We start from the raw sequence: 14138 nt of genomic DNA, 5'->3' as shown, positions 1-14138 counted from the left end.
TGGGGGTGGGGGAGGGGTATGCACCCCCCCCCCCAGGGGACTGTGAGGGAGCTTCCAGGGGGCTGTGACTTTTCGTACCGCGGAGGAAGGTGTATGCGGCCGCCAGTGGATCCGATCCCACCGGCGGTCGAAAAACAGAGACCATGGAGCCACCAGTGGACCTCAAAGAGAAGGACATCCTATCTATGCAGGCCCGTGGTATTAGAACTCATGAGAGTAGCACTTTCTTTACGCTGATCTCATGATGCACAAGATCAGCATTGAGGAAGTGCTAGTCCTGCCAATTTTTAATACTGCGGGGCCTGCACAAAGGATGAGGCAGCAGAACGGGCTTCTGTGCCAGAAGCAGCGATGAACAATCTGCTCCTTCCCAACAGCCTCGCGCCAGCGGTGACAGCAGCAGCAAGAATGAGAGAAGCTCTGAGGCTGCCAGCAAAACAAAGAGAGGGGGGCCTGCCTTCAGTGTGTTTATGTGTATTAATGGGAGCTTGTATATGTGTGAGAGAGAGAATGAGTGCCTGCCTGGGATCTGTCTGGGGGTGTCTGAGATTGCCTGCCTGGGGGGTCTGTGTGTGTATGTGAGAGAAAGAGTGCCTACCTAGGGTCTGTCCATGTGTGTGAGAGAATGAGTGCCTGCCTGCGTGCGTGTGTATGTGAGAGAATGAGCACCTAACTGGGGGGAATGTGTGTGTGTGTGCGCGAGAGAGAGAGAATGAGTTTCTTACCTGGGGGTCTGTCTGTGAGAGAGAGAGAGAGAGAGAGAGAGAGAGAGAGAGAGAGAGAGAATGAGTGCCTGCCTGGGGGGAGGGGGGTGTAAGACAGAATGAGGGCCTGCCTGGGGGGAGGGGGGTATGTGTGTGTATGTAAGAGAGAATGCGTGCCTGCCAGGGATGTGTGTGTGTGTATGAGTAAGAGAGAATGAGTGGCTGCCTGGGTGTGTGTGTGTGTGAGTGAATGAATGGGTGCCTGCCTGAGGGTCTGTGCGGATGAGAGCCATGTGTGAGTAAGGGAATTTGGGAGAGTAAGAGCTTTTGCATGTGTGGGGGGGAGGAGAGGGATTTAGAGCCTGTGTATGAGAGTGGGTGGGTATGTATGAGAGCACGTCCCTAGCGTCTCCTTATTAGCGGCAACCCAGGAGAGGTGGCTGTCAGTGAGGTCAGGAAACAGATGCTTTTTAAAAAATTGAGCATCCGTTCTCCTAACCTGACTGGCCGGCACTTTTTTTTTCTTTTTAGCATTTTTGGTTCATCCGACTTAATTTCGCTAGGATATTAAGTCGGAGGGTGTACAGAAAAGCTATTAATTGTCTGTAACTTGTGCTGCAAGCTATATAAATTAGAACTCCAGGTTGTAAGGGTTTTTCAAGTCAATCACTTGGAAACTCTGGCATGGAATCCTTTTCTTGTGTGTGCAAACCAGCCCAGGAGTAGTATGACTATGAGCAGTACTTTTCTCTCCGAGCTTGAATCTGCTTGGAAGCTTGAAGTCTGAGCTGTCTTAATCCTTGTTACATACCTGTTTCAAACTATTACTGCTATGCTGGAGGTTAGCTGTTACTGAATAAAAAGAACTAGGGGCGTGACTTGGTTTGGAGTCAGTACCAAGGACTGGAAAGGTGCGAGGGTTTTGAGAAGTAGATGTAGAACATTACAAGAGTTGCCACAAGGAGATGGAAGTCCAGTTCCAGGTTTTGTTTTGAGTTAAAAGGGGAGATCCCGACATGGTTGTCAGACACAGTGAAGTTGAAAATATTAGAATTCAGTCTTCTGTATAGAGCCTTGCTTACTGATTAAGGCTGGGGCTAAACTCATGATAGTAAGGACTGGCCACATGTTAGGGATAAGAATCCTTTTCCTTACTGTGAGAAGTTTTAAGACTTATGAGCAGGAAAGTTTCTGGCAATAGAAAACCCACTGATGTACAGAGGGCACTCCACTTCCTTAAATTCCTAAAGATCCATAACTTGAAATTGCTTATCACGATTTCGCCTGCCATGCAGCCTCACATGCCCTGATCCAGTCTGCTGAGACAGCTCCCCACTAGCAAAGACCTCCAATGAGCTCTGTTCTGAGCAACCTGAGCTACCTGACAGCCTGTGGTTCAGCCTCCTCTCCAACAGGGGTCCTCAGCAAGCATCATCTCCTCACCTTGCTGCTTTCACCATACCTAAGCTTCATCCCCATGTAACCCTGCCTTTCCAGAACCTAGATTCCATTTCATGGAGTCACCCTTGGCTCTCTGACCTGGCCTTCCTGTATCTTGCTCTTTGCCTTCCTGTATCTTGCTCTTTGCCTTGAGACCTATCTAGGCCTTACCTTGCCTTGTGTCCTCTGGGCCTTCCTCTATCTTACCCCTTGCCTTATGGCTTACTCAGGACTTACTTTGCTTTGTCTCTTTAGGCCTTACTCTGTGGCTTATTCAAGCCTAACTTGCTTAGTGGCCTCCGAACCTTATGCTTAGTGGGCTGGATCTTCTGTAATCCTGCCTTTGGGCTTCAGTGTTCTCTGGTCTGTGTTGGCCTTGTCTAAGTCCTACCCTAGCCTGCCTTGTTTAATCCTGTCCTTGTTTGGTCTTGTTGTGTCCTGCCCAGCCTACAACATCCAGCCTGTGTCTGACCTCAAGTTCCAGCCTGTCTTGCCCTATCCAGCCTGTCCAGTTAAGCCCTACTGGCACCCAGAACCTAAGAGCTCAACCTGTGGGGCAGGAGGCTGCTCCTGCTCTGCGGTCCCGCCCTGCTCTTGAGAGCGTTCTTCCAGACCCCAGCCCTCGCAACATTGCTCGTTCTAACTGCAGATATCAGCCCCACAGACACTCTGAGACTTCACCCCATGTTACACCTGATTATTTGTAAATATAAAGATATACAAAATCCCTGGTTGGTAATTCTAAGTGATGAATGCCATTCTGAAACTGTCTGTATTGATTATGGTTGATAGTGTTTGCATTTGTGGTTTAACCCTTTTGTTTTTATGTACAGCTTTTAATCACTTTGTTTCTTGCAATAATAATAATTTTAAAAAAATTTATTTCAGTGGGTTGGCTGATTCACAGGGGCAGTTCCCCTGGACAATCTATTGATAGAGGGGAAATCTGTTACTACACAGGACACATCTCAGATGGGGCTACAAATATATAAATAACCTATTAAATGACAAAAAAAAAAATATATATATATATACACACAAAAATAAAATGAATCCAGATTATAAAGGATAAATTGACATCATTATACAAACAGGATAACACAAAAAATAAATCATACAAAACAATCTGAAAATTAGAATGGAGAAAAGCATGCTATACCTGTTAACTGTAAAATCTGGTCATCAATTTCAGTCACCGCCTCATCATGCATTACCTGACCTCCAATTATGAATTCAAGCTGTCCCTCTTTCAGTAAGCGATGTACCTGAGACAGACAGAGGCAGAATACAACAGTCAGAACTAGGGGACAAAGGGTTTTATAGAACATTTTGGAATTCAATATATATGTTATAAAATCAGGCGTACATGTGCGCACGCCGGGTAGCGGGCGCATATGTAGGCTGCGCGCACTTCTTTTAAAATCGACACCATATTGCATACAAAAATAACATGTAAAAACATTTATAAAAACGATCCAATCAATCTTCCTCTAACAGGAAAACCGATCTGATTCAGCTGGAGTCCATAAAAGGAAGGAGCAAGAAAAGTCCCTTATATAGTATAATGTCTTTTCACAACAACCTGTCAGATGATTAAAGTGGTTTCATTAAAGCGGTTTCTAAATAGACACCAACAGAAGGGTTTCACTCTTTTTACAGAATGCATCTCCCCAACAAAGGCCTCCATTTCTCCAATATGGCTTCCTCAGGGGGAACGCAGTATAGCGAAATGATACTTGACGGTATGGAAAAAAAAACTTTAAAAGGCTGATCTTGCAGTGAAATATCCTCGTTAATTATTGTCTTGAGACAAATTTTTACTGTGATCAGGATCAAAGAAATCTGACTTTATAAATGAAAAATCTATTTTTTTAATTATTTTGCTTGAATGGTTCAGGGTTTTTAAGAGTTTGGAAGATGGAGCCAATGAAGAGAAAACCAATCTTTAAAAAAATAAGCTTTTCCATGCATATTCACTTTTCCAGCTGCCATTGTATCCGGTAGTCATGGGTGCACTGCATCTCAGCTGGGAAGACCCTGCAATGTTTGCAGCGAAGTTCCAGACCCAGCTACATGCGCAGCAGAACCAACCCAATGGATCATTTCTTTCATAAAATAAATTTCAGTCCTCTCTGATAAAAGTATAATTAAAAGCATTAGTGTCCGTGCATATTACCTGCTGCTTTTGTGTGTCTGTAGCTACCATGTCCCACCAGAGGCGAAAAAACTCCTGTTCCACAACACTGAACTTGTGGTGTTGCCCTTTCACCAGTTCTTCCACCACTGAGGAGTAGACGTTGGCAGCATAAGCACGCATGCTTTCCTGGGGGGAACCAAAAACACTACATTTTCAGAATGACCGGACCACTGATCAGAGCTTAGACCAAGTAACTCAAGTTTGACATTTGCTCTGCCCTCAGTACCACAGCCACATCTTTAATTTGGCTTTGTGCAGCTCTTTCAAAAAACGTAGACTCCGCGTGCCCGTGCCTGTCCTTGCCCCTGCTCTTAACGTGGGAACAGCTGCTTATTTCTTTAATCCAGCTCTACGTTTGAGCTGTGCAGTGCCCGTTCTCACGGTGGTTCTTGAGCAGCACTAGAGTACAAGCACCGCTCAGGCCAAACGTATTCAGAGCTGCACGGAGTCAAATTAAAGAAGCGGGAGAAGAGTATCAGGGAGAGCAATGGGGTAGGGACAAAGGAGAGGTAAGAGAGGGCAGGAGAGAGTGAGCACAGGGTATAAGGGGAAAGAGGAAGAAAGAAAGGAAAAAAAAAAGAGTGAAAGACTCAACAGCAGTGGCTAAGGCCTCATTTTATCAGTGGACAGCTCCTGATATCAGGTGGGTGGGAAGCAGCTTGCGCCTCACTTCACCAGCAGGAAGCTCCTAACATTGAGCGAAGGGGAACTAGTGCAGGCTCTTCCACCTCCTGCGGGTGGCTGCCGACGTCACCAGGTCCATGAAGCTCCCCCTTACTCTGCGGGAGTTCACTCGCCTTTAGGTAGTTATTTAGACACCAGCGCCAATGATGTAGGTTCCTGGCCACTCATGAAATTTTCAGCCCTCAGAAGAAGAGTGAAAAAACTCAAAAACCTGTCAATATTGAAATAGCATGACAAGGCATTAGCCAGGACTAAGAACATGATAGGCTGCACATGAGGCATAATCAAGAGAAAAAGAGAGGTGATAATGCTTTTGGACAGGTTGATGTGAGACTTCACCTGCACTATTGTGTCTAATTCTGGAACCTATACCTTCAAAAGACCAGGGTTATCCAAATAGAGCAAGGCATGCATCAAATACACTATGAGAATTAGAAACCTAAACATATTTCATTTATTTAGATACCTCAATTTCTGAGGTGGAACAGCTAACACAATGAATCCTGCTAACCACCCATTAGATGCAATTCGGATTGTAGAGCTTAAACCAATAATCCAAACAAACAGTCTCCCCAATTATTACTAACCTCATTAATAAATCCCTCATAGAGGGCTACCTTCCGGATTGTCTTAAAGGTGCAATCCGTCAGACCTATCTTAAAGAAGAAGAATCTAGACCACACCGTGCTGAATAATTACAGACCTGTTTCAAATCTTTTCTTCATTGCAAAACTACCGGTAATTGAAAAGATAGTCCTTAAACAGTTAATTCCCATTTAGACTCAAACAATATATTTTATCCCACTCAATTTGGTTTTACACGTCATTTCAGTACAGGAACTCTCCTCCTCTCTTTATCAGATACAGCACTACGAGGGATGGATAATGGACAAGCGTATCTGTTAGTCTTGCTGGACCTGTCCATGGCATTTGATACCGTAAACCATCCGATTCTACTCAACAGACTTGCAGAAATAGGTTTAACAAATACCACTTTGAAATGGTTTGCGTCATTCTTGACCAAACGTTTCTTTCAAGTATAGGTCGGTAACACATTCTCAGACAAAATCGAATTAAAAATTGGTGTGCCTCAAGGTTCATCACTATCTGCGTCAATATTTAATATCTACATATTATCATTATGTCGCTTACTAACCAGTTTAGGGCTAACCTATTATCTTTATGCAGATGATATCCAGATTTTACTCCTGGTCCAAGATTCAGTGGAAAAATCATGCGAGACAATGGTGATGTACTTGAAAGTAATTAAACAGCTACTAACACAAATGAGGTTGGTTCTAAATATTGACAAAACAGAGGTTATTCTTACCTCTTAAAGAGGAAAATCTCCCCTACAGCCTCCAGGCTAATTTTGTTAAAAGACAATACTATTTTTCAGCTGGCTGAACATATCAGAGACCTGGGAGTTATCATTGACCCTGAATTGTCACTCAATAAACATGTCTCGCTGAAAGTAAAAAAAAAGGCTATTTTAAACTAATGACACTAAAGTGCTTAAAACCACTTCTCTCACAAAATGATTTCCGGACAGTTCTTCAGGCTTTAATATTTGCAAGTACAGATTACTGCAATTCGTTATTTTTAGGCCTCCCAGCCTCCTACATTCGTCCAGTGCAAGTCCTACAAAATGCTGCAGCAAGGATTTTAACTGGCAAAAAGAGATCTGACCATATCACCCCCATTTTGATCGATCTTCATTGGTTGCCGATTGAATGTTGGGTCAAATTTAAAACACTCTGTATTCTCCACAGATTGATCTTTGGTGAGCATGTCGATTGGCTAAACACAGCTATTAAATTATATGTTCCACAGAGAAACGTACGCTCAGCAAACAAGGGTTTACTCTCACTATCCTCTGTACAATCAGCACGTTTGAACCAAGTGAGGGACAGAGCACTATCATTAGCAGGCCCAAAAATTTGGAACACCCTACCAATTACTTTAAGACTAGAGTCCAACTTCAGAACGTTTAAACGTGATTTAAAAACCTGGCTTTTTAACGAGGCATATACAGCATGAGCGCAAGGTATTTTCTGATCCTATTTTATCTTTTGGTTGTATTGTTTTATTGTTTTACCGCTATTTGAAATGTTTATGAATATTTTATTTTCTTTTAATTATGTATATTTTATTAGATTTATATTTATGGTATTCATCTTAATTTTAGAATACAATTTTCCCTTAATTATTATGATTGTTGTTTTATATGATTTTATTTTTAATGAGTTGTCAGTCATATTATTATTTTTTTTACAAATAGCTCCCAGATATGGGAAGACTGTTTTAATGCTAAATGTTCTGTAACAATGACTGCACTTTGTAATTTATTGTAAACCATTACGATAGCTTCGCTTAGGGACGGTATATAAAATCAAATAAATAGAATAAATTTAGCTCAGGCCTTTTTTTTTTTTTTTTTTAATCAGTACCTCAAGGTGAGTTACATTCTGATATGTTCTAGAGGAAAAGCACCTGAGATCTTTAAAACAAAACCTACTTGACGTCCCCTCAGTATGTCTTGCTAGATTAGATATAACCAGGAAAAGAGCTTTTTCAGCTGCAGGATCATCAATCTGGAACAACTTACCAAATTCTCTCCGACAAATCTCAAATACCAAGAAATTCAAGAAAACACTAAAAACGTATCTTTTTCAAAAAGCATTTAATATTCACATACCAGAACACATCTAATATTTATTAGTCTTCATTTTCTTCAATATTCTCATTCAGTTTCTCCTTTTATGTTTTGATATAGATTTAGTTGCATTTTATTTTAAATGTTTTATTAACAATGTCTTTGATTTCTATATTTTATCCAATATCATGTATGTTTATTTGATGTTTACATTATGTATGTGATCAAATGTAAACCGTTTTGATCAATTCCAATTGAAAAGGTGGTATATAAACAATTTTAAATAAATTAATTAATTAATACACTTCCAGATACCTGAAAAAGTATAAATAATGCACAAGAGGCAAACCATTTTTCAGTGGAAAGGATTTTCTAGAGCAAAAAGGTTACAGGGTGAAGCTCCAAGAGGGTAGATTCAGGAGTATCAGCAGCAAATATTTTTTCCTCAGAAGGCTGGTGGATGCATGGAGCGGCCTTTCAGAGTTGTTGTTGGTGGCGGCGGTGGCCAAAAACAGTAATGGAATTCAGGAAGGCATGGCATAAACAACAGGACTGCGAAGCAATGAGGGAAGAGCCAGAGATTAACTTTGTATTTACTTAGGTGTCTCCACTTCATGCTTCTGGGCATGAGCAATAAGGGAACAGAATTCCTATTAGGATATGCCCAGTTCTTCCAGGTGACCCAGACTGACCACCATTGGAGACAAAATGCCGGGCTTGGTGGACCATTGGTCTGATCCCAGCAGGACATTTCTTATGTTCTCACATTTTAAAAGTACTACTTATTTATAAAGTGCTACTAGATGAACATTTTTGTATTGCTTTTCCAATTTTCCCCCAGCACAGTTTTCTGGGGCCTATGGTACTGCACCAAGAAGTAAATCGAGCAAACTGGATGGGCCTTTCAATGCTCATCTGCCATCGTATTTCTAGGTTTCTATAAACATGTCAGGTTACTGGGGCCACCAGCATGTAAAGCCCCTCCAATCCAGGGTTCCACAACTGAACTTTATTTTACTATAAACTTTAACAAAGCAAGTGCATCCTGGCCTGCACGTGCAGGATTATGTATCAGGTTACAGGTCTCTTCTCTTCAGGAACAAGGGGATCTCGGTTCAAGAGCAACTTCAGCAGAGCCAGAAGGCAAACTCACCAGTTCAATTCGGCCCAAGTCAGGTTACCCAGTTAACAAAGCAATTCAATACTTCGCCTTATAGCACAGATACACGTATGTACAACTCACACTCAATCACAAAAACACAGAAATACTATACATAACAAACAGGCTCCTCACAAAGAACATCCAAGACCCCACACCCACTCAACCAATCAGCCAATGCATCACCGAAATAAAAGACCTAGGTATCACATTGGACTCCGAGCTCAACCTTAAAAAACATATCAACGCAACAATAGAAGAGGGCTACTTCAAGCTACAAGTCCTCAAGAAACTCAAGCCCCTCCTCTTTAATCAAGACTACAGGACAGTACACCAATCCCTCTTATTCTCTAAACTGGACTACCGCAACTCCCTCCTCCTTGGGCTCCCTACATCCTCCCTCAAACCCCTGTAACTACTCCAAAATGCAGCAGCCAGATCCCTAACAAACAGCAGTCGATCCTCCCACATCACATCCATCCTCAAAGACCTTCATTGGCTCCCAATAACCCACAGAATTCAATACAAAGCCCTAACCCTATTGCACAAATCCATCTGCAATAAAAATACAGAATGGCTAAAAGACGCCCTCCACCCCCATGACACACAAAGAAACCTCAGATCCAAGAACACCGGCCTGCTAAACATACCCTCCGCCAAACAAGCACACCTCACCACAACCAGAGAACGCGCCATATCAATAGCCGGCCCTTCATTATGGAACACACTCCCTGCACAACTCAGACTGGAAACCTCCACCCAGTCTTTCAAAAAGAATCTAGAAACCTGGCTATTCCAAAAAGCCTACCAGCCCACATGTTAAATCCCCCTCCCGCTCCCTATCTCATCATAAAATGTAAATGTCACGATGCTATTTAACCTTTGTTGCGTCCGTTGGTCCTCGACGGCTTCGCCCCGTTTGCCTCACCTTATTCATGGCTCCTCCCGCTTACCTGGGCAAGATGGCTACCGCCACATCTACAAGACGACCTCTCTGGCGTCCCCGGAACAGCTAAAGTGCAGCCTCCTGCCATTACTCCTACCAGGTACCTACTAGGGTGCGCGCGCACAACCCACATCTTTACCACCCTTGACGCGAACCTCGAGGGTCTTCCCTCATGCTGACGTCACGCCATCCGGGTATATTACCTTCACTCATTTGCTAGCTCCCCGAGTTAGCAAGGACTCAAATCTGTTCTTGGCTATGCCACTCTGCAGCGTCCTTGCTACCGCAGGAAGCTCTTTATCTCTCTGCCCTTCGTGGTATATGCTAACTTGGGTACCCGCTCCTCGGGGGCCCTCTGATTTATTTCAGGTGCCTTACAGGGAACAGGTACTCGCTCAAGGGCCTGCTCTCCCTACCTTGGTGCCTGTACCTTCTACAACAGACCTGGTGGAATTGCATATCAACAGCAAACACCTAGTGAGTACTTTAACTCTCAGTCTATCTCATCCACAGTATCTCCTCACTGGGAGACCTGCTGCAGAACCTCCTGACATCATCAAGGGGAGAAGGGCTCCCTCTGCCGAGGTCCCTGAGACTGCAACTACAAGACTGCCTCACTACTGCCACCTCTGGTGGTTCTCTTCAAGCTGTCTAATAAAAGAACTCTTGCGTTTGTGTAGTACGAGTCTAGTCCAGTGCTGTGGCTCCTCACGGGGCTCCTCCCCATGGGTGTGGTCACCTCCACAGCACCCAAGGATCCACAAACACACATAATTACAACAGCCTTATTGCATGCCCACATACCACAATATGTTCCACTCTGTTTCCTATGTATATATTTATACAATGTAATAATTTTTGAGTTGCCTACTTCCAAAACGTAATTATATGAGTTGTTGAGTTCCGTTACAATGTTTCTTTCTGTTAAAAAGTAACTAAATTAATTGCTGATCTGCCTCTGTTACAATGTACTTGCCAGGTTCTTATGGCCTGGATTAGCCACTGTTGGAACAGTATGCTGGGCTTGATGGACCCTTGGTCTGACCCAGTATGGCATGTTCTTATGTTCTTACTATTCTCCGTGTTGACATGTAAACCGATGTGATATACCCCAATGAATGTCGGTATATAAAAGCAAATAAATAAATAAAATGTACAAAATCACAAAACTCGCGTGTCTCTGCTAGGTCCTCGTAACTTGGCCCTCGGCCTTTGATCATCATCCTTTCCCCAGCAGTCCCCTTTTGAGCCTTCAAGGAGTAATCCGGATCCTTGAGGCTGGGTTGTAGGTCTGGGCTTGGGAGAGCAAGCAAGCCTTCCATTTACCCATCAAGTGGCTCAGAGACCATGTTTCTACCCCAGCAGTCCCCCAGTTTGAGACCATCTCAAGTTTTTTGTCGCAACAAAACATCAGAAATTATAGCCATTCCATGATTGTCTTGTAACATCCATAAAAAGACATTCCACTGTAATTCTGCAGGAAATTGGCAAAAATCAGCCCCTACAATTCCATAGAAAACATTCCAAAATTGCTTAATAGCACTGTCTATAACATCCATTCTAGGTGACTACATAATCCACAAAACAATGACTGGAACTGAGAAGAGTTGCCATGGTCACAAGGATTTGCAGTGGCAGCACAGCACTGCCTCCTGCCCTCGTATTAAAGAAGAGAATGGATGGGCAGGAAAGGAGACTTGAGGGAGAGGTAAAGGAAAGAAAGACAAAATGAACAAAATAAGACACAAAAAGAGAGAAAACTAAGAAAAATTAGACAAAAACAAATAACCAAAAATAATAAACAAAACAAGAAAAATAAGCAAAAAGACAATACAATAAAAAGTTACAAGGAAAATATATTTTTTAATACACATTTGATTTTCTGCCTTTTACCAAGAATGGCCTCAAGGCAGATTACACATATTACAGTAAGTGTCTCAAGGTCTCTTACAAATGGATCAGATGTAAAATTAAAGTAGCATTATAAAATGTTTCCCCCTTCATCCTGGAATAAAGAACACAAAAGTAGGACATCTGTACAGGTAAGATTAACAGCGGTGTGGGTTGTGCCCAGTAAATTAAGTTGTAGAAGTATAATAGCTCAGGAGGGGAAGAATCATCATCCGGGTGCTGGCTGTATCTCTAGTACAATCAAGAATCTTTTGGGGGAGCAAGAATAGAAGAGGTGCAAGAGCAGAGATGCATCATCAATAAATCTGGCACCTAGTGCAGACAAAGTAAGCACCTTGACTGTAGAAACCCAAAGATGTCTTAAGTTATAGTCTTTGACCGAACGTTCTGGTAGTCAAGTCATAAAAACAGAAAGTCTCTGCCAAGAAACTTAGGAGAAGAGCTGCCTTTTCTTTCTTCCAGAAAGTGAGGTAACACGGCTTGAGGTGCAGGGGTTGCAATACCTTGTTACAGATTTTTGGTGCATAGCTGCTAAAAGAATGAAGTCTTGAAAGCACAAGTGCCAACTCTGTGAGAGCTTGAGCACCCCCAAAATTGAGCAAACTCATTCACTATGACTAGGGAGGGGTAATTTGTGTTCAGTTTAGCACGCCCTACCATTTTGAAAAGTTGGCCACTATGCTTGTGCAAGTCAATCTGGCACCACGTTTTATAGAATCTTTTTCCACCCCTGCCGTTATATAACAACTGGTTAACAAATTATCTTCTCCTACACCAAAGCCTCAGGGGAGCAGAACCAGAAGATGGTTACTACAGTGAACAACCAAATGAGACCAGTAGCATAATTAAACTAATGTAGGTTCAAAGAAAAGCACAAGGGCTGGTATGATGGCTCAATGGCAGTGCCAGGTGGTTTCAAAACGTGGCTGGGGATGGAAATGCTGCAGAGGCAGCGATCACCACCCTTGTGTAATGGTGATAAGTAATTACAGGGATCCAAGAGAAGCATTTTCCAAAGTTGCTTTGGAAAATCACCACCAACCAAAAAACTTCCTGGTGATCAAAACATCACCAAATTCCAGAAATCCACTGGTGTAAAAATCTTTTATTTTTATTTTATTATTTAAATACCTTACTTAAAAAAGTGCAAAGTATGACCTGTGGTACTGCGAAGACTTAATAAAGTTACTTTGGAATATATATATATATAGTTTATTAAATTCTATATACCAACGTATCAGAAATCCATCACATCGGTTTACAATAATAAAAATAAACAACATAAAACAATCAATAAATACCATAAAACATTATTGTGAACATTGATTGCATGGTTCTAAAACATAGCTAAGAGCAATAAAAGCAATATTAGTTAAATAAAATAAATGCAAATTTAAATACATTAAATTAAGCTAAAAAATAATCATAGTCGGTTGTCTTAAGAGATAACAAAACCTTAACTAGTGACATTAACAGCACAATTAAAAACCTTAATTAGAAATTGTGTAAGCACAGTTAAAAAGCCATGTTTTGAGATCAGCTTTGAATTTTTTGATATCTATCTGTAGTCTTATTTCTGCTGGCAGTGAGTTCCAGTAACTAATAACTGGTTCTGACAAATCTTTGAAAACTAAGGGCCCCTATTATTATATAGAAACATAGAAAGTGACAGCAGAAAAGGACCCTACGGCCAATCCAGTCTGCCCAGCAAGCTCCCATAGTTACTCAGTTTCCCATACCTATCAGTTACTCAGACCGCCAAGGTGAGGGCTCTTGTTGTTCGAAATCAATTTCCCTCCCGTCACAGAATATGGAAACATAGAAAGCGATGGCAGAAAAGGACCCTACGGCCCATCCAATCAAATAGAAGAGTACACCCATCTAATTCTAAATATATCATTTTAAAATACACAGGGCCGGATTTTCAGAGGATTTACGTGCGTAACCGGTCCTACGTGCGCCAGGCCTATTTTCAAAAGGCCTGGTGACGCGTGTAAGTCCCAGGGCTTGCAAAAAGGGGCGGTCCAGGGTCATGGCCAGAGGCCCCCACATGGCCGCTGTGCCGGCGTGCGCAACTTACTTCAGCCCCAGGGCTGAAGTAAGTTTTAAAACAAGAAAAAGGTCTGGGGGAAAGGGCGGGGGAGGTAGGGGAAGGGAAGGGAAGGGAAGGTGGGGTAGGGAAGTTCCCTCCGAGGCCACTCCGATTTTGAAGCGGCTTGGGTGGGAACAGGGGAAGGGAGCGCGGCTCGGTGTACGCAAGGTGCACAATTGTGCACTCCCTTGCACGAGTTATAAAATCTCTTAAAATCTACCCCATATTGCATAACTTTATTACAACTTATAAATGCATAAAACATTTGTTACAGAAGATACCACCCACCTAAAGTTACTAGAAACACTTCATACCAAGCCAAATCTACAGTCATTCACATATCTCAAGC

At 42.4% G+C, this 14138-nt stretch overlaps 1 protein-coding gene across 2 annotated transcripts in view; it reads right to left on the bottom strand.

The window, feature by feature from the left end:
- Positions 1-14138, bottom strand: part of MAN2B2 (mannosidase alpha class 2B member 2) — a 143338-nt gene that overhangs the window by 126687 nt on the left and 2513 nt on the right. For both annotated transcript variants that reach the window (XM_029591516.1, XM_029591527.1), the window contains exons 2-3: positions 4321-4467; positions 3304-3409 (exon numbers count right to left, since the gene is read on the bottom strand). In XM_029591516.1, the coding sequence (XP_029447376.1) occupies positions 3304-3409; positions 4321-4467 (253 nt within the window). The remainder of the gene's footprint in view (positions 1-3303; positions 3410-4320; positions 4468-14138) is intronic.

Source organism: Rhinatrema bivittatum, chromosome 1, assembly GCF_901001135.1.
Source record: "Rhinatrema bivittatum chromosome 1, aRhiBiv1.1, whole genome shotgun sequence".
Classification (NCBI taxonomy): domain Eukaryota; kingdom Metazoa; phylum Chordata; class Amphibia; order Gymnophiona; family Rhinatrematidae; genus Rhinatrema; species Rhinatrema bivittatum.
Note: the sequence above shows the minus strand (reverse complement) of the source record. Positions and strands in the feature narration are given on the sequence as shown.